Source organism: Trichoplax adhaerens, genomic scaffold, assembly GCF_000150275.1.
Source record: "Trichoplax adhaerens TRIADscaffold_2 genomic scaffold, whole genome shotgun sequence".
NCBI lineage: Eukaryota > Metazoa > Placozoa > Uniplacotomia > Trichoplacea > Trichoplacidae > Trichoplax > Trichoplax adhaerens.
The window spans coordinates 9,122,096-9,143,106 of record NW_002060944.1 but is presented as its reverse complement, the minus strand read 5'-3'; the positions used below and the strand labels follow the sequence as shown (position 1 = coordinate 9,143,106).

The window sequence follows — 21,011 nt, the reverse complement described above, 5'->3', positions numbered from 1 at the left end:
CAAAAATGATCACAGTCAGAGTAGCCCAACTGCACGACACAAATTAATTTTAGAATTTTATAGAACAAGTTTAAGATTGCTATATTCTTTTACGATTGTAATGTTGCTGATGCTGTTCTGGTCAACTTTTAACCAAGAGAGTTGTCCAACAATAGTAATAGCGTTCTAATTTAATTGCAGATTACTGTTTTGTAGTGTTGCTGAAGTACAGTATAATTAGCTAATGTACAATTGTACATGTTTGTAAATAGGAATGATTAAAGTAGTCCGGCTGTGCTCTACAATTTAATCTTAGGATATTGTAGAACCGGTGCAAGTTTGCCATTTCCTTCGTTACTTGTGGAATCAGTTTTGGAACTTTAAGCGCATGAGATTGCTATCCATTTCCATCCTTTTTTTCTTCAAGTAACTAGACCTCATTAGTAGCATAACGCTGCCACAGTATTTGTTGATTTATGTGTAAGTACAAATGATTAAAATAGGCAGAGAGGACTATGCAATTGGATGTTGAAATATTACGGAAGCGGCTCGCGATTGCTACTTTCTTCAACTTGTGCCGAGTAGTGCGCTCATTCATCACACGCTGCGAGATCATTTTATAGTTGATTAATACATTAATTAGGATGGCCATCTGTATTAGAAGTTGAGGATAACGCTATCATGAACTGACTGTTCATTTATTCTAATGAATTCATGTCGCCTGAATGAGTCTACCCCTAATATCTACGCGTATATCCCAACTGTCGAACTCAACAACTCCGATATCATTTACTATTGCATACTAGACATTCCATGTCTCCATATTATGGCAGTGTTGTTGGAGATTTTAGGATAAAATTGTCCTTTTTCTAGTCCAGTACTTCTTCTTCTATGGAAAGTATTGAAGACAGTATCGCTCTTACTTGCAGATTGATGGAGTTATTCTGCTACAAATGGACTAGCGTGGAAATTTACAAGGTCTTCCGTCGGAGTAATCGCTTGAGCAGCATATTGGCACATACTTGTACTAAATGGATTTTCGGTATACTCCACTAGGCATTGACGCTTACAGTACTATTCAATACAGCATAAAATGAATGGATATTGCAGACATATCCGCCATGATCGTTTTAAGGTACGTTGAGGAAGGAGAAGACCTCCATGAAAGAGGAAGTACCAAGTCCCTGACGTCGTCCCGCACCCTCACTTGCTGTAGTTTACGTATTCAATTGTTCAAGGTTGTAGTGATCAGGTATTGGTCAAACTTGAGTCAAATTAGAAAGTAAATGCCTTCAAAATTGAATTTTCAAGACCTCATTCATTCATGAAGGTCTACACTATGGCTAAACCCTTTTCCATCAGTAGACACGACACAACTACGGTGGTGACATTGGGCCTCTGTACTACAGAGTACAAGCATGGCGTTTTCGATTGTTGGGGGGGTGCTAATGGTAAGATCCAGTCTGTATGGATTTTACTTTACAATCGTCAAAGACTACTGCACTCAACTGTTGCCCTTTTTTCCACCGTCTCCTACTCCTCTCTCTTACTATTTAATCGGCGATTAGCGTCAAGAAAGAGAGAGAGAAAGTAGACGGGGCAAAGCGGATGCTATTTTGCAAGTAGTCCTACAATCGTATGGAAATACTTGGACTCTTCCAACGACGGTATCCATTCTACTGTATGATACCTTACAGGTTCTCGGGCGTGTTGTCCAATATGCAGATTTGGATTCTCGGACAGGACGAGGCCAGGACATAGTGTGACAGTATAGAATCTCAGATACCGTATTACAGGTTCTCGAGCGTGTTGTCCAATGTCCAGATTGGCAGTCTCGGACGGACACTGTGTGACATTGTCAATTCTAAATCCCACAGTGTACAGTGTACAGTGTATGCTAACCCTTACTGTACTGTACACTGTACATTCCATGACAGGTCCTCGGGTGTGCTGTCCCATGTCCAGATTCGCAGTCTCGGACAGAACGAAGACCAGGACACCGTATGACAATAGAATCAATCAATTTGATGATACATTCTACTGTATACAAGTTCTCCGGCGTGTTGTCTAATGTCCAGAGTTGCAGTTTCGGAAAGGATGAGAACCAGGACACTGTGTGACGGTATAAAAATCAATAATCTCTATTATGATGCATGAACAGCTTTCTCGGGCCAGTTGTCTGTCCAACGTCTAGAGTTGCAGTCTCGGACAGAACGAGAAGAAGGACACGATGGACCAAAGGATCCGAAGCCAATCGGAGCTTGCCACGCTTTGGTGGTGATACCACGTGACCCATGGCAGTCCTGCAGAGTGTAGAGTGTACAGTACTGTAGTCTACGGTATGTAGTTTCTACTGACTGGCTGACATTCCTCTGTGCTGGCGTTGATCACTTTCACCAACAGAGTTATGTATGCAGTTCCATGGCTGATTGCGTATGTAGTCGGCGCCAGTATGCCAGTCGCAAGGAACGCACGGCTCTGGTACGAGAGGCCTTTTAAAACCAGCCGACATTCAATCAATACTCGAGGTCATATTATGACAACAGACTGGCTCAAGAAATTGAAGAATTGCAGCAGTGGATTATCGATGCGCGATTAAAATTGTCAAATCGACAAGCAGATTGATTGCCATCGGTAACAGTTGAATAGGAATCACTTACAGTCTTGACTGGACTATTGCTCCAATCATTCATCAACTTATTGTAGGCGGTTTGCAACCATCGTTGGATGTACTATAGTACTCGATTGGATCATCGACAAGCAATCATTTCATGATGAGAAAATCAACTAAATTATTCTTCTGTGCATCAGGAATATTTATTAGTTATTTTTTTTATGGCATCGCTCAAGAGAAAATGTAAGTCAACATCACCTGCATGACCAAGCATCCATACTTGATCGTCTGCTAGTTCTATTTGGCCTCTTTTGATTTCTTGTCTGCGGTCATCACTCTATTTAAAATGAGACACTGCCCTATCGCATTGAATGATCGCTAGATGTAGACAGTACATGTAATAAAGAAGGATTATTAGCATCGCTTAAGCTCATTTTTTTAGTAACGAGAGTCAGATAGACACACTCGGATCAATTCCCACTCTTGTCTTGGCACGATAGATATTGCATCCATTCAGGAAATGAATGATCCACCCCTGAAAATCCATCCTACCCAATAGGCATAGTAACACCATCAAATTCAATCACTGACTGATACTATCGTGCTGTGCTAATGATGGCCTCCGCTTGCATTTGCTATTCATTGATCTTCCTACATGCTTGATCAATGCACTCATTTTACTAATCCATGATAGAGTAAAGACATCCATGTTATTTTACAATTCTTGTCTGTACAATGCAGTCAATGGACATGTTGATCTACTGTACGATCACGGCTCAAGGTAATTTAGTTAGTAGTCAATCGTGACCAAAACCCGTCGTCTTCAATTGAACGAGTCGTTTGTCGTATGCTTTTCCAATGAGATGATTACAAACGGTGATAAACCATAGAGAATAGTTAGTGTCTTGTTACACTGGATCCTAACTCAAAAAAATTGCTTCTATTTTTTATAACAGTACTCGTGGCAAATTTAGCATCGATGGTACTACAGATAAATTTACATTTTCAACCTCTTTAGTGGCTCTCCAATGCTTGGCTAATTTGCTCATTGCTCGTGTCGGTAAGCTAATTGAATGAATGAATTGAATAAATAAACTTGCTCTGTAGGAGCTTACTGTAATCAATATTGAACGCAATATCAGAGAGAAGATTAGTACTATTTCTGATATTGTTCGTACTTCAATCGGTAATTCATCAATAAGACGTTCCAATAACATAAATCAACTCCTGATAGGGTAGAACATTTGTATACTGTACTTGCCACGTAAAGACAATCATTGATGTTAGTAGTTGAATGATGCACCCATTTTAGCGGTTCAAGGCTACTAAAATCAGTAGGATAAAAGTAACTCATCTTTCATGTGTATAATAAAGTGCTTCTATTTGGATGTTCTTGGATGCAATAACTCTTAGGTGTACAGCTTGCTGGAAAGACGAGTAGCGAAACGCCTTCGCACTGGTATTTCATGCTATCTTTGACATATATTGGAGCCATGACAGCTAGTAATAAGGCTTTAATATTCATAAACTATCCCGAACAGGTAATTGAACATGGCTACATTTTCAAAAGAATACGATGTACAGTTGATAGCAATAGTATACATAGAGTAATGATTTTAATCATGAGTTTTACCGTTGTGATGATTAGTCAGTCCATAAGATAATATGAACTTGATATAAATCATTAGGTTTTGGGAAAAGCATGCAAACCAATTCCTGTCATGATACTTGGGGCTTTAATTGGAGGAAAACGATATTCCTTAACGAAATACTTATCTGTTCTCCTTATTGTCTTTGGAATTGTAGTCTTTATGCTTTACAAGACGGTAGGTGAATACCTTACGAGTATGCTAGCTATTCTATGTGCGATATCTACGTACATTTGACATTGCTCTTTCTTTGTAATTTCCTAAGCAGAGATCTGAACATACATTTAAAGCCAATTTCGGCATTGGAGAATTATTACTAGTAAGGCCTTATTTCCAACCTGAATAGTTGTAGTGCCGCTCTATAAATTAAGAAAAAGCTATTAAACTCTGTATCAATTTTGTTCTTAGCTAATATCATTAGCGTCAGATGGAATTACTGGTGCTATTCAAGACAAAATGAGAGCTAGGGCAAATGTTGGCGGTTACGAGATGATGTATCATACCAATTTTTATTCTACCATCTTATTACTTAGTAAGTCGTTCATCAATCAAATTGGACTCATGTCTACAATTTTCATTATTAGCCAATACAAACTTCTCAGTTTCACAGCTTAACCTAACTTATAACTATATTATTATTATTAGTCATGGTATCATTTGGTGATGGGTTGGAATTTATCTCATTTTGTTCACGTCATCCATCTTTGTACTGGTACGTTCTTGGGTTCTGCATTACTAGCGCAATTGGACAGGTAAAAATTTTTTTTATCATCTTGAATAAAATTTCAATTTTCATATTCCTCAATCACGGTTATTATAATCGTTACAATGTTGACGTTTTTTCTATTATTACCGTAGAGTTTTATCTTTGAGTGTATTTCTGCATTTGGACCGTTAACCTGTGCCCTAATTACTACCACCAGAAAGTTCTTTACTATTTTATTTTCCGTTATTATATTTTCAAATAAATTGGTTACGCAACAATGGATTGGAGTATTGCTCGTCTTTGCAGGACTGTTCGCGGATGCCTTTTTCGGCAAAAAAAAAACTCCGATTCTGAAATGATTTTACCAATCAGACAAACCAATTATTGAATTATGATTCTGTATAAAAATTTATCTTTCAAACTTTGGAAATGATTTAAATTGGATGACTACTTTTGGAGCAATACATTAATGCATTGATCAACATCTCTTTTGTATCATGCCAAGAATTGTAGTCTTTTGATGGATTTAATGCTGTATATTGTACGATAGAAAGAGTTACTTGGATAATGCTTGGAGATACAAATATTATTTCTAAACTCTTACGATTACAGATTAAGGTAAGGTGTTCAAAGATTGATATCAGCTATATTGAATTTAAAATCCAGAGCTAGGACTTGAACCCTGTGATAGTGCAGTAGCAATTCAAAATGTTTTTATGTTTATATAAAACAACTAAGACAATAGAAATTTCTATGATGAATAATTCTCAAGGATACACTATAAATGCATGTTGACTATACGTGTTTAAAATTATTCTATTATGGATGACTGTTATAACCCTACTAAACAATAATAATCACAATAAAGAAAGATCGTCATGAAAAGGTTAATCAACTGGTTTGTTGACTAAATTTCAAGTTTTCCTGCTAGATTAATTATTAATACGCGTCTATGGCTGTTTTTACGAAAAAGTTTCCTCAAATAAATAAACTTGTTACTGATAGTCAAGGTGTATGGCATTACTGTATATGATAAATACTGCTCTCCTGTTAAAGTGTAGATATACAGTAATAGCGTAGTAGTACAGTACACTTTAAACTTTTTTACTATTAATGATATTGATTAGCTACGGCCTAAATTCGCATGCCACACTATACAGTATACATCAAGACGGCTTACGACAGAATCTTGTACATTTTACTATTAATGATAGTGATTAGCTACAGCCTAAACTCCGCATGCCACACTATACAGTATACATCAAGACGGCTTGCGACAGAATCTTATACATTTTACTATTAATGATAGTGATTAGCTACAGCCTAAACTCGTATGCCACACTATATACATCATGACGGCTTGCGACAGAATCTTGTACGATCAGGCATGTCTTTACGATACTAGTGTACTATCGGTAGGTGCGAAACTAAACTATCAATACTATCAGTATATATATTTAGACATACGTCTGTCTACGTAATTATAATACCCAAGAAGTAAAAGCAATTACCTCACAAGAGTCTGCATGATGTACAATTTTCACTAGGCGGGAAAGTTTTACAACCCATACAATAAACTTGCAAGATATTTCAATACGTAATAGAAGATTTTAGCACTTTGTAATTACGGACATAGCCATACTATCAAACTCAGTTCATATTATGCTCATGAAATAAGCTACAAACAACAAGGTAGTGAGCTCCGTTTATTAATTTTAAAATTTAGTGAAAGACATTGCAAAGCAAAGTCAATTTAAAGAATACATTGATAACTGATAATAAAAAGACATGCGAAATAAAATCTATCCTATCATGATGCGTACATTACAAACGTAATGCCATCACATAATTACAACATGCAATATGTATGAAGTTGTACACTTGCATTGTCAAAACAAGTAAGCGAATATGAAATCAACATTGCTATAGTAATGGTAAACATATTACGTTAGTAATCTTGACCAGGCATAGGAAATTGCTCAGCAAACTCTTTCACTTCTTGACGAAGAGCACTAATTTTTGCAGTAATATCAGGGTCACTGATAACGAACTCCTTGAATTCTTTCAGGGTACCTGAACAGCAATACAAAAGCAATTACATACTAAAAACGGCAATATAGAAATCAGGTTTCACATGCAGTAGCAAATCCTATTGGTGAAGATAAATACAAACCGGTTTTTTGCTTTGCTTCATAAGTAATCTGTACGCCACGCTCAATGAATTCCACAACTTGTTCAAAGTCCTTTTCCTTAAAGTCTCTCGATGTCAACGCTGGTGTTCCTAGAAGAGTTGTCAAAAATCCGTGTCAACACTAAGCTAAGCCACTAGTCAGATCAATGAATAAAAGTATTAAATGATGATTACCAGTAGCTTGTACAAATAAAGCAATAATTTGATGCTATAATTTTTACCGAGTCTCATTCCGCCAGGAAATAGGGCGCTTTTATCACCAGGGCAAGTATTCTTATTCGTTGAAATATTGACAAGTTCAAGAACCCTTTCTGTTCTGGATCCGTCTACTCCCTAGATTTTTAAAATCATATTATCAATAAAACTTATTAGACGTTTGAACTGAAGTCATCCCATTGATTTTACTTAACGAAAGGCAAAAGACAGACATACCTTTGGTCTTAAGTCGACCAAAATAAGGTGATTATCCGTACCACCTTAAATTAAAATAACTTGCAAAGTTACAAAATGTTGCATAGAAGAAATCATAAACTAATTTACTAAACAATGTACAATGTACATGCATATAAAATGGAGAAAAACAGTAGCTATTAATAATTTTGCCTACCTGAAATAAGTGTGTATCCTTTATTAAGCAAGGCATTTGCCATGGCTTTACAATTCTTTAATACTTGTTTCTGGTATTCAACAAATTCTGGAGTTTTAGCCTGCAATTAAAACAATGATATTGTTATAAACAAGTCATAAGGTCACCATTCAGTATACACATTTGTAGTTGTTGTCCTGATTCATGGGACTTAACCTGTCTCAGAGCGATTGCAACACCAGCTATGACGTTGTTGTGAGGACCTCCTTGCAGACCGGGAAAGACAGCTTTATTGATCTTGCTTTCATAATCATACTTAATTTTTAAACTTGGTCAAGGAATTCTTCAATTATAAAGCTGCTTCCTGTCTGATACAGCAACTTTATCACGTAACATAATTATTAATACTAAGTCAATATTCCTTAAGGATATCATTTCCTTTCTTATCGACCCCCTTCACACCGCGGCGGTAGAAAATGATTCCAGATCTATCAATTTGGAATGTTAATTGAATACATGATGTCACTTCGAATCAAACTGAAAGCATTAAGGGCTTATTACCTTGGGCCCCGGAGGGTTTTATGAGTAGTAGTTGTTACAACGTCAGCATATTCAAAAGGACTAGGGACAACCTACAAATACATTTTCACGAATATTGACTTAGAGTAAGAAACGCATTCGAACTTTTGAAAGCTCAAAAAGATTCTCTATGATTATAATGATAAAGCAATGAGACTTCCACGCTATATGTTGATACTATAGAATATTCTTGAGATACCTTAGCTGCAACAAGGCCGCTAATATGTGCCATATCGGCCATGAGAATTGCCTTGACATCGTTACATATCTAGGGAGAGAAAGTTAACAAAAATTAATTACAACGCTTACGTAATCATAACATTGACGAATCTTTTCAAGTACATTAAACAATAAAAGATTCTATTTGATATAAACATGTTACTATAACTAAGTGATTCTATCTACTTTAGAAGCCGGTACCTCGCGAAATTTTTGATAGTCCAACAATCTGGAATAGGCACTGGTTCCTGCGATAATCATTTCTGGTACAAATGCTTTCGCTTGCTTTTGTAATGCGTCGTAGTCAACCTCTCCAGTATCCGGCTAGAATAGTTATAAAATACATCGATAGTTATCATGGATCTAGTATCAACCATTAAAATACTAAATAGATGATCATTAGTAAAATGGCTTTTAGTCTATTTTTGAATTCAGCCTTGGTTTTACGGGAATACCAGAGGCTCTTTAAACAAACATCATGATATTATTCTGATAGCATAGAATTTACAAAGACACCTTTGCGTACATCCTTATTCCAATCATATCAATATTATTACGTCGACGATGTAAATACCTTCTACATGCAGGGTTTCCATTTTTAGCTATTACAGAGTGATGATTATCTAGTGCGTAAATCTACAGATCAATCCAGGCGATTGAAATATTTCAATGTCTGTACTGCAAAATTAAGAATAAAATTCCGATAGTATACCAAGTTCTACTAGCGATAAAAAGACGCGAGCTAGGTCAGAGAGTAGTCTGAATTGAGTTAGAACACATAAGTGCCACCTCGCTAATTGAACTCATTCAGCTGGTCGTGAGTCTTTTTTCAACTATGATGCAAGTTCATGGCCTCCACTAAAGAGATAAATCCCTTGTAGTGTCTTGGACCGATATAAACTCCATCAAGCCAATTTCTGGTGACCCACCCGCCTGTTACAGCGGCCTTCGTCTGGAAGACGTAAAGCGACCTTGGTCTCAGACCTTCCCAAGGGCGAATTGTGCATCTGTATCATGATTGATCAGTACAAGAGCACTCGAATGTAGCCCCTACAGCGAGCTTCTAACCTAACTCACTCACTTTGCAAGTTCGATTGGATTTATATAGTGGCTTTGGTACTATTTCTTCTATTATGGGATTTATGCAAATTAGATAGAAATGCCGCCATCACTATAGTACTGTATACAGTTGGACAGTGGATAGAGTAAGGTACTGTACACTATACAGGACAGACAGATGCTTTCTGCAGGTCTGCCGTCAATTTATTTAAATTGGTCCGAGTTACTCAATACCAGCAGTAGGAATGAGGAAAAGGACAAAAAAAATTGTCTGAGCTTTCCTAAAACATTTTATTCACTAGACTAGAGTTAATATAGATTATAATTGTAACTCATTGTAGCGCTGCAAATACTTTTTGATATCAGCAATTACTTTATAGCGATAATTGGTTACCGTAGATCAGAGAAGAGATTCAGCAGATACGCTGCAGACATAATTTTTAAGTAAAACTGTAAACTGACAATGGTGTCTCAGTGAAGAGCTGACGCAGGCGTAAGAGATCTTAAAACTATTTTCATATTAATGACCAGTGTTAAATTCATGAGATCGAAAAATATTGAAGAAATCAGCAACTAAATACTGCTGATAATATAACACCCACATTGCCGTTGATATTCATCTAACGGAGCGAAATACATCAGCGTTTACTTGTATGCAGTAGAAAACATTTATAACGACCAGATTTCAACTAATAGTAAATACCTAATCATTACGGGGCCCACTCCATCATCAGATAGAATTAATTTAACTTGTTATATTTCTTAATATACAAAAGTTGTTTAATGGACCTAGTATGCAGATTATCTTTTCTTACATTCGTTTGTAACCAAAGTAGCATATGATTTAGTCGGTACTATTGTGAAAAATCGTTACTCGCTTCATTTATCTAATTTATGTTCTCTTCTTTTAGCTAATATATACGTAATATAATCAGACCCTCACTAAATTTAAGCGGTATCTGCATCGTGTAGCATTTCATGTGCTTAATAATTAACAAGTGACTAAGATAGGTATTGTTGAAGAAAGTATTTTACTGTAAGTGTAGTATGCTGAAGATGATGGCACGCCTTCTTACCATTTACCGCCTTTTACTTCTGACTACTTGCAAGAATTACATATAAAAGTTGGATAATCTAACTATTTCTCGAAGTAAAGAGTTGCTTGAATAGAAAAAGATTTTGATATTATGACAGATCGATTATATAAATTATACAGTCGCGCAGTATGAAGATTCAGTAATTGATAACTTCATTATCGTGAGCCATTCTATATCAGACTGAAAAGAACTTAAGTAATCATACTTACGTGGGAATGATAAGCCAATGATTCAAAGTAAATTGACGTTGCAGAGATTCTGACTTTTCCTGACATAAATCCATGAGTTAAACTGTAAAGGTTTTAAAATTACAAGTTAACTAAATATAACCATACGAAGTAGATTATGGAATGAGCGTTCGATGTGTTAACAAAATGTCATATTATCTTATGTTAATCTATTGTACTACTACATTTACGATGTTATTAGTAACTATTGATCAAAATATGAGAAATATCATCTCAAATAGATCCATAAGATGTGCACTAGATAATTCACGTAAACTAACGTTAAAGGTTACGACTTACTGTCCACCATCAGGTAAATCGAGACCCATAACTCTACTATGAGGCTTTAATAAACCAGTGTAGACTGCAAAGTTGCCAGGTGACCCTGAGTTTTCATGAAGCAAACATATTGTCAGTTAAATGATGAACGAATACGATAGAATAGATAGCTTCTTTATATGAGGTTACTTTATGGGTGCTATTACCTGAATATGGTTGCACGTTAACTCCCCATTTTTCTGGATCAAGGTCGTACGCTTCCAAAGCACGACGTTGGCACATAAGTTCAATCTCGTCAATGCACTGATTTCCACCATAATATCTATATTAGATAATTTGTTATTAATAATTAGTCTAAGCTTTAATCACTTAATGTACATAGTAATTGATGTATGATACATTACAGTAATCTAATGTTGTTAATTTATAGCCAATCGAAGTACTTTTAGAACGTAAAATAATAATTTCAACAGGCGAAACAGTAAACGTATACAAAAATAACATACATTTTATCTCGAAATTAATGTTGTAATAAAATGCATATAACTAATTTCGAAGCTTCCATCTACACACAACAAATGCTGTAGCTGATTACAAGTACTGTAGTACAGTTGTATTTATTTATTACATACAAACTTACCTTTGGCCAGGATATCCTTCCGAGTATTTATTGGTCAAGCAGGATCCAAGAGCATTCATGACAGCCCGACTAGTGAAATTCTTCATTAAATAGTAATAAAAATTATTACTAGAACATCATTATGGTGATCGGTCAATAATATCATATAATACAGTTAAACACTGTACAGAACACTATATTCTCTGTCAACATCAATTGTTGTTTAGGAAGTTGCGAAAGCATCAGGTCTAGGTGCATTTACGTTGGTGTAAGTAGTAAAAAATTCTCATCAACATTCGTTTCACAACATGTACAACATAATTTTTCTGTAATAGCAACATTCTGTATCTTCTTTGGCGAATTAGTAATTGCAATAGTGCGTTCGGCACCGTACTAACAGTAATGTACTGTGCTCGTATTTGTACAGCGGACTGCAGTCTGTATAACAATAAGGCAAAAATTAAGGGAGGGGCTACTTTAACGCTAGACAGCGTTATATAAACTAGAGGTCCTCAGAACATAGCTCCGTGGTAAGGGCGTCCCTGGACAGCTGGTATAACTGTATTATTTACGGCCGGCATCGAAACACGTGCCGTATGAAATACAGCATAAATCCATCAGGATTGTGCATTCAAAAAATTGGTGTGCATGTGCTAAACATTTGCATACATCTGCCGAAGATTCGGTTCTACACTAAAGCTATGCTGATATAGAATTAATCAGAAAACGCTGCAGTCTGATTACTGCACCATTACGTTCATATTTTAAAAGTTACCTTAGTAGTTACTAAAATTAATCGTGATTTAGGAAGGTGTGCAGCTGTACGTTACGCTTGCTTCCAGCATATCGGTTTATAAGGAAATTTTATCACGATTTTTGTAATTGCAACTTACACATTACAAATATCAGGGTTTCAATAGTAGTTAATGCCATGAATTAATTAATTTGCTATTCAAATAAAGCAACAGGTTGTAAATTAATATTTCTATATCATTGCCGACCCTGGCCTTAACCAGTCATTGTAAAAATCAAGAGTCAGCTAAAAATCTTTGTCTGTTCCACTGCTCCATGGCAATCAGGCTGGTAAAACTACTGCTATGATTAACTTAATGTACAAAGTGAAGGGTTTTATCCATTTACCAGTATTGCAGTAGTAATAGGAATAGCGTAATTATTGCATTTCGCTGATTGTCCGTGCATGTACACATTTAATAATTACTGACGGCACCACAGCGGCTTAAAGCACAATCTAAATCGATTGGAATACTGTATATACTCGTACATCTATAACATTAATTTAGGACTAAGCGTTAGCAAGAGTATGATGATACATAAAGCTACCTCTACATGATCGGCGTGTCACTGCTACAAGTGATGCCTTTTCTGTACAAAACCTGTAACTGAACGACCAGCGGCATTTGATCGTTAGATGCTGGCGACGTGCCGCTGAATTATATAATTTTAGCCTAGACTTTGTCACATGAAAAGTACTACAGTGACTTGTATTACAGTAAAGAGAGAAAGATATGCTCTTTCGTAGTTGCTCACACTATTAACAACCAAAGCTGTTCAAACTGTCCATTGGAATGGACAGTCTACTTGTCCACTGCCTAACAGAAACATTCGCACACCGTATTAGGAGGTAAACAAATTTTCCTAACAATTCTATGTACTGTACGAGTATTAGACAGTGCGTGTGTAGATTCAGTAAAACTAATATAAAAGGCGTAAACACAGAAAGTGTGGATCCCTTCGATACATTGTGCATTGATTTCTGAAATAAACTAGTCGCATTTGACAGCGATTAATTAAGTGACTATAAATTAAAATAAAGTTATCGCCGATGTTATCTAACGAATAAGAATGTTCATGATAAATATGGCAATTTAATATATAATATATTGTACTATGGTAAGCAAATGATAGCCAACTGCACATTCATTAATGATTACAGTGCCTTTCAGTGTAAAGTAGTGCTTTGAACATACTATAATTAATTAACCAATTTTAAAAGATAAATCACAAAATATTTCACTTCATAATGCCCAAGCTAGCAATGCAAATTACATCGTTTTAGGTTGACTCTATCTCACATTGCTTAGCTGGCTCAGTCATTGTTGATTTTCGAGATTTCATGTCAAAGTACGGCACAGTACAGTACAGCACCGTAGCTATCACTGCATCTCATGTGTCATGTGGATTTGAACGTTGTCCAGGCTGAGTTTTGAAAATTTAGACGCTATCATACCTCCGAAGCAATCAATTCCAAATCTCCTCTCTGGCGTGATTTTTCTCTACGAATGATATCAAACAGTTCTGGGTCATCTTCTGAAATAGACTGTAACCCAGTCCAAGCTGTACGAACAGGTAGTCCGCGGGCAAATAGGATACTTCGCACTTGGGCTGGCTGCAGAAAGCGTCCGACGAGTTTAAATGGATTAAAAGAAAATGTTGGTCAGCAAATTTGTTTTTAAAAATAAAGTAACATAAGATTTTAGTCATCTGCCATTTTAAATATAAAAATGAACAGTGTCACTAGCTTAAACAATTAATTGTAAGTGATACTAGCTCATCATGAACATCATCTGTTGTCCTACCAAATTGCCGAGGGATCGAGTAGTTTTCAGAAAACTGGCCATTCTGCTGGGTTCCTTACCATTCAATTTTTGGTGTTAGAATGACCGTAAATGCTATTGACTGTGGCCTAGTAGTCCATAGTACAGTATACAGTACAGTACTGTAGAGTTCACAGAGTGCATAGTACAGTGTACTGTACTGTACTGTACTGTAGTACTGCAGGCGTTCCGTATTGAAACGTGACGATCATCGCCACCTGGTGGCAGCACACAATACTGTACAGTATTTCATTGGTCATTTTCAATGTACTGTACTGTACAGTACAAACTGAACGTACTACAGTATACTGTACTGTACTGTAAGGGGCAGTACTGAATGTGCTTGCGTACTGTACAGTACAGTACTGTACTGTACACTGTACAGTACTGTACACCTGAGTTTTATAGTACTATACAGTACAGTACATTAGAAGAAACGTACTGTACTGTACATTTTTTGCAACTTCCTTGTTATTCACGACGGGAAGGGCACTCCCGCGAGGGATTGAAATCAAATTTTAGAGTAGCCCATGACTCGACGGTAAAGAAAAATAGCCATGACTACTGACACAGTGCTACATCTACCAGACTTGTGCATTTGAAGAAAAACTATGCCAAAACAGCAGTATACTGTACTGTAGCATTCCAGCTGACCTTTCTGAAGAGATGCAGTACTTACAGTACTGTACATGTCCGGTACTGTAACTGTCTTGACAAGATTGATGTCATAGCGCCGTAGAATTTTTTTTTTGTAATTACAGTACAATAATACGCGTAAACGAATATTTATTTGTACTGTTGTGCAGTGGTCTGGATGGATTCAGCAGCATTCACATTCCGAGATACCGTAAGAGGTTATTATTTTCACCCTAAGATACCTTCAACGGTATCTTATCAGAGTGAGAATGTTCAAAATTGCCGAGAGCTACTGTATTGGCCAAGCACTACGCCTTTGCTTGACACAAAAAATTGTAAATTTGACAGTACGTTGCCGGTTAACTGTCTCCAAAGTGTTCTAAATTTCATACATTACAGATCACAGAATCAGCTTTTCGTGCAATGCAATTAAAGTCACTGACGTCAGAAGTCTAGAATTAAGTACTAACAGTTTCTACTTCTTACTCTCCATTTTGTCTGATCTTTTCTAGTGTTACCCAAACTAAGTTGTACGAATTGAATAGACGTATGTACGCAGCTTGATAGCTGAACCAAGAGATTTTAGACTTTGAACCTAGTCCTAGTTACAACATTTAAATGCTTCAGCCGTCGATATGCTTTGCAGAATTAGAAAAATAACTCGTTACATTAATCTGTATATGATATCCTGCTGATGCTACTTAGGCTTTGGCCTGTATTGGGGAGATGAGAAATGGGCAACATACTGCACACTCAGTGTACAGTAGGAGACCATACGGCATCCATGCCAAAAGAAAATTCAGGTCTAACCAATCTTTTATTACAGTATTGTACTGTACACTTACATTACGAAGTAAAAGGCTTCAATTATTAAATCGCTCTTACAGTAGATGATCTACTACACCATTTAGTGTACTATTTTGATGCCTTATTCGTATGGTCTTTAAATTTACAATAATTACTGCTTAAGGATTTGCTGTACAATTTTATATGAAGGTGGTCATTTATACTCGTTTTAACGTAAGTGTATAGTATAGTATTTGTCGCTTGAGCCTGGCCAGATCGCCTTCAGATATTATTTAATTAATAATAATTAATAACTACAGAACTGTAAGTTCACATGAACAGTGCATGACTTAAATGTTCATTTAATCAACACTACTACTGTACTGAAGTATTGTATGTTTAATAAAGTTAATATATTCAAGATGGGCATAATGCATACGTGTATAAAATAGCATGGAGCTATGTGAAAAGATTCTACATAAACTTTATCCAGATTGATCTACAATAAGTATTCGGTATAGGCAACCACCCTGCTGATATAATGTGAACGCAGTGTAACTTGAGAACTATGCGTCTACTTGAAGACACTGCAATTGTTACACGATTACCACAACAATGAATTACAATGCATGAAAGTTTTATTGTTACTAAAAGTTAAAAAATACAATTTACATTTGAATATCGTTTCAGTAAGCAAGAGCATTTGGAAAGCATTATTTCCGGACAACCGACTGCTTACGGTCATTGTACAAAACTGGTATAAAAATACCGTAAGATATTGATCTCATGGACCATAGATTCTAATTGTAGTATAGTATGCGAGAATCTCGCAATTTCGTACGTACAGCGTCGTCTACTCAATTTATAAGCAGCCGACGCTATATATGTATATACGCTACTGCATATATATTTTGGGATTATATTGAACTGATGCGATGAACTATGCTGATATAACTGCGATTCATATGACCGAAATTTTTGTTGATTTCAGATTTACTGATCAATATTAAATATCTTAAAAAAAAAAAGGCATCAAGACAATGATTTCTAGATATTTAACATAATAAACGTTTGGCAACATAAGATAAATTTTCATTACGACGTAGCTAGGTTTCGAGCTAAGTTTCCTTTACCAAACATAGTAAAGCAATTTACGCACCGAGTATACAACCACATCAAGGTTTAATAGTTTATCGATATCAATAGTTAATTAAATTAACTGTATATGTTTATATGTATATATATATGTCAATCACAACTAAATGATTAAAACAATCATCCGATTTATCTATAAGATATGATGTTTCAAGTTTGGACAACATAAAAATTAATAAATAACCTAAATACCAAAAAAGGCAATTCTCACACATGGTGTCATAACGTTTATTGTGCTAATTCTTAACACTCATTCTTAAAATTCACATGCTACAACTTCTGGTTTAGAACGCTTCGAATAGCAACATATTCTAGAGAATATTCTATCGTACGGTTCGAGCGATCTTAACCAAATTGGCGCCCAGTCCCAAGACTGTAGGCCTTTGGGTAGGAGATTGGGTTTTCGCTTTTGTAATACATTTATTATACCTATAAAGATAAGCAAGAGTAGGAAAGGACCACCAACGGCCAATAGAACGTACCATCCGGCTAAGGATAGTCCAAGAATGGCTCCGGGGATGATAAAAAACATAAAGACCAAGTATGCAACAGCGAACCAACGGTACTTGGCAGTAGTGTTACCCATAAACTTTGCCAATTTTATCGGTATTCTGCGCATAAATGGTATCGGATACCAGACCAGAATTCCAGAAATATTAAAGAACAGGTGACATATTGCGATTTGCATAGCATTATGTAATCCTGTCTTTGTTGCTAAAGCAGCAAGAACACCAGTTGTTGTAGTACCGATATTCGAACCCAATGTCAACGGATACATTCTATCTAATTCTATCACTCCGATACCGACTAAAGGAGTAATTGTTGACGTGAAAACGGAAGATGACTGCACGATGATTGTTACTCCAGCACCCACAAGCATAAACACATAGCCCGTCAAAACACTCCATCTACCAGGGAAATCTGCATTGATAGTTTTCTTTATAATTTTTGCGACATGACCCTTCATCATGGATTGCAAGCACTTTACAAGGAGAATTAGACAAACACACAGGAGCACAACGGAGGCTATTAATAGGATAATCCCTATCACGGGATCACTCATGCCAGTATTTGCGAAGAGGAATCTACAATGCTTCTTAGCAGCTTGGCTAACATTCACAGATTCATAGACCATTTCTAGCGTAGTTTCCCCACTCGTTTCATTGGTAACATTAACTAAGGATGAAACATTCATCGGAACAATTCGTACCACAGAACCACAACTAGATTTGATTAGGCTTTTGTTGAGGTACTCCTTCTGACCAATGGCTATGTTGGTAATTACGTTTTTATCAAGCTGAATTATAAGCTTAGTAAAAGGACTCGTGAGAGCCTTTAATAAATCTTGCTTCGCGTTACTGTCTCCTTTGATACCGCTAGTTAGAGCAAGGGACAACCAATATAAATAGTGAGTGATAATTTCTATGGGTAGTAAAACTATGACACTTAACCAGTTGAACATGTCATGAACCGTTGCGCCACCAAATGCACGGCGGAACTCGTCGCGATTGGGAGATTGTGCCAGTGATACAATCGTATTAGTAACAGAAGTTCCTATGTTTGCACCCATGATGATAGGAATTGCGTTGCTAACTGTAAGAACTGAAATACAATACAAAATTTGTTTAAGTATCTGGCAATACGATATTTGAAGAAAGGTATAACTTACTTTCTGCACCAACCATGGTTACGACAATAGACGTTGAGGTTGACGAGCTTTGTACCAGCACCGTAACTAAAATGCCAAGCATCAAACCTGCTATCGGATTTGAGACAATTCCTTCTGAATCCAATGCTTCTCCAGCAGCCTTTCCTCCCAAAAGTCTGAAAGAGTCTGACAGCAAACTCAGAGAACAGATGAATAGGTAAAGCGACCCCAAAACGACAGCGATACGAAAAATCCAAAACAAAACTCTTTGTATCCTTTGCACATTGCTGAGTTCTATCGCCAGATTGTGTGATTAAAAAAATTTGACGTTAACGGAATTACCATAAGATACCGAAAACAAGTATGCAATTGTACAATCTGACAGTATTCCATTATCCACATTATACTACTGTACTGTATTCTAATGGCAATTGCATTCGTTGGCTTCATTTAAAAGTTTACCACACTTTATAAATAAATTGAAAAACTCGCGCCTAAATGTTGTACTCTACGATACTTTTCCGAACCCAGAATGACGTGAGCGAAAGTTGTTATAGCAACCATTTCAAATTTTATGGTGGGGTATTGTTCTTGGATATCTTAAAAAAGTAGACGACGGTTTACTAATGAACTGTTGTATTTGTCTTCCTGATTACTTATGTAATACGTCTCGTAGTAGTACCAAAAGCATAATGCTAATATAGGTTGCTTGTCTAGGTTGTCTGCGTTAAAATTACTGTGTAGAAATAAATGATCTGAGGGCATCTTGAATGAGATATTTTACGCGCGTAAAAATGTCTGTCTGTACTGTAGCGGCGTCAAAATTCACAACTAGTGTTTTACTATAGTACTACTACTACTACTACTACTACTTCGGTACAGTACAATACTGTATACAGTAGAATTAATTAATTAACTGTTACCATTGTACAGCACTGTACTGTCTATGAAATGTCCACATCCGCACAACACCCGAATATTAAATTACTGTTCTGTACCGCACGTATGACTGTCCACTGTACAGTACAGCAATACTTCTTACTTTTTAATACTAGCGTCACTAAGAACATACAAGAGATCATTCAAAATTCATACGCTGCAACGTCACCCGTGAAGTAAAGTGAATATTTAATTCACGAGTGGGCAGGCGACAAACGGTCCGCTAAGTTCATAGTGAATGCTATGTGGTACTTTTTAATTAATAAAAAACGAAAGTTGGCAAATACAACGAATTTGATTTTTTCTTCTGTGTCAACTAAGCAATGGCGCTTCACTTAAGTCTAAAAGTAGCGTTATCTTCTAGCATTTATCCCCAATTGACGCTTATAAAATTATTCTTGTGATAGTACTATATTTGCTATACAATTCTACATCTTTTTACCTGACCAAGCCGGTGAATTATCGACGAGCTCAGGAGCGCGCCAAGGATCGTAGTCTTCACTTTGCTCATCTTGAAAATACTTTTCTTTTTCTGAAAGTTGCTTTTCCTACACGACAAGATAAGTCAAAATAGTTTCTATGTTATCGAAAGATTACAGAGGATGAAAGTAGCAGAATAAACTGGTCATCTTATGTCATAGAGATGAATCAACTGTGAAAAGCACTACTAACTTCGCGCTCAATCGCTAGTACTGCAGTAAAGTAAAAAGAAAAAAGGCAATTGTATGGCCTTTGATCGAAAATTTAACCTACATTGCTATTCATTTCGATGTCGCTCAATTCAAGCTTCTTGGTTGCATTAACGCTGCCGTTTCTTTCACTCTTTACTCCCATTTGTGTCTTGATGTAGCGGTTGCAGGATTCAGAAAAGTTGAAAAAGTCCAAAATTGATCTGAAGGACGGCTAAAAGCGCACAGACAATTTTACTTTTTGGTCAAGGCAAAACTCGAGCATACGCTGCAATGAATGCAAGTGAATTGAATAAATTCCAGCAATTTATAAGGGTTGATTCATCAGGCCACCGCACCACGTGGACAGCAAATTACAGTACAGTATAATGCAATGCACGCACTTTTTCCTAATTAGACAATTTAATTTACTAGGCGTACAGTATGGACCCGTACGGTACTTAGTAGGTACAGTATAGTACGGTATGTAAAGGATTTGATTGACCTTCTAGGATCTCCAATATTAGCACCATTGTCCATTTCTGGTTAAGTTATTATTAATTTAAGGTTATTAGACTAACCATCAAGACTACCAGTCGAGCGCGTGGAACCCATTTGATGATAACGGGCGTCGTGACGTCACGTTCACGTGGAATGAAGGATCCAAATTGCCGCTTCACAGTATCCAGTATACAGTACACAGTATTAGATGACTATGGCAAAGTACAGGGTGTACTGTATCATAACATTTTGTCACTTT

General features: G+C 36.4%; 3 protein-coding genes across 3 annotated transcripts; 1 reads left to right on the top strand and 2 right to left on the bottom strand.

Moving 5' to 3' along the window:
• Window positions 1–2,753: 2,753 nt before the first annotated feature.
• TRIADDRAFT_21659 (uncharacterized protein) lies at window positions 2,754–5,307 on the top strand (the record flags this gene model as incomplete). The annotated part of the gene is made up of 8 exons (XM_002110153.1): window positions 2,754–2,836; window positions 3,550–3,653; window positions 4,007–4,134; window positions 4,282–4,419; window positions 4,508–4,561; window positions 4,651–4,774; window positions 4,888–4,994; window positions 5,101–5,307. 8 exons carry the CDS (start codon window positions 2,754–2,756, stop codon window positions 5,305–5,307), a joined length of 945 nt encoding a protein of 314 aa, XP_002110189.1.
• Window positions 5,308–6,896: 1,589 nt separating this feature from the next.
• Window positions 6,897–14,443, bottom strand: TRIADDRAFT_53932 (uncharacterized protein; the record flags this gene model as incomplete). Its single annotated transcript, XM_002109637.1, has 17 exons — window positions 6,897–7,021; window positions 7,122–7,229; window positions 7,361–7,472; window positions 7,572–7,615; window positions 7,747–7,846; window positions 7,942–8,026; window positions 8,287–8,357; window positions 8,504–8,572; window positions 8,725–8,847; window positions 9,040–9,159; window positions 9,453–9,530; window positions 10,889–10,970; window positions 11,207–11,291; window positions 11,392–11,507; window positions 11,826–11,905; window positions 14,053–14,211; window positions 14,402–14,443. 17 exons carry the CDS (start codon window positions 14,441–14,443, stop codon window positions 6,897–6,899), a joined length of 1,599 nt encoding a protein of 532 aa, XP_002109673.1.
• Window positions 14,444–17,252: 2,809 nt separating this feature from the next.
• On the bottom strand, window positions 17,253–20,101 carry TRIADDRAFT_21879 (uncharacterized protein; the record flags this gene model as incomplete). Its single annotated transcript, XM_002109636.1, has 3 exons — window positions 17,253–18,598; window positions 18,666–18,938; window positions 20,026–20,101. Coding segments are annotated over 3 exons (1,695 nt in total), but the record flags the coding sequence as incomplete, so codon positions are not given.
• Between the last annotated feature and the right edge of the window lie 910 nt (window positions 20,102–21,011).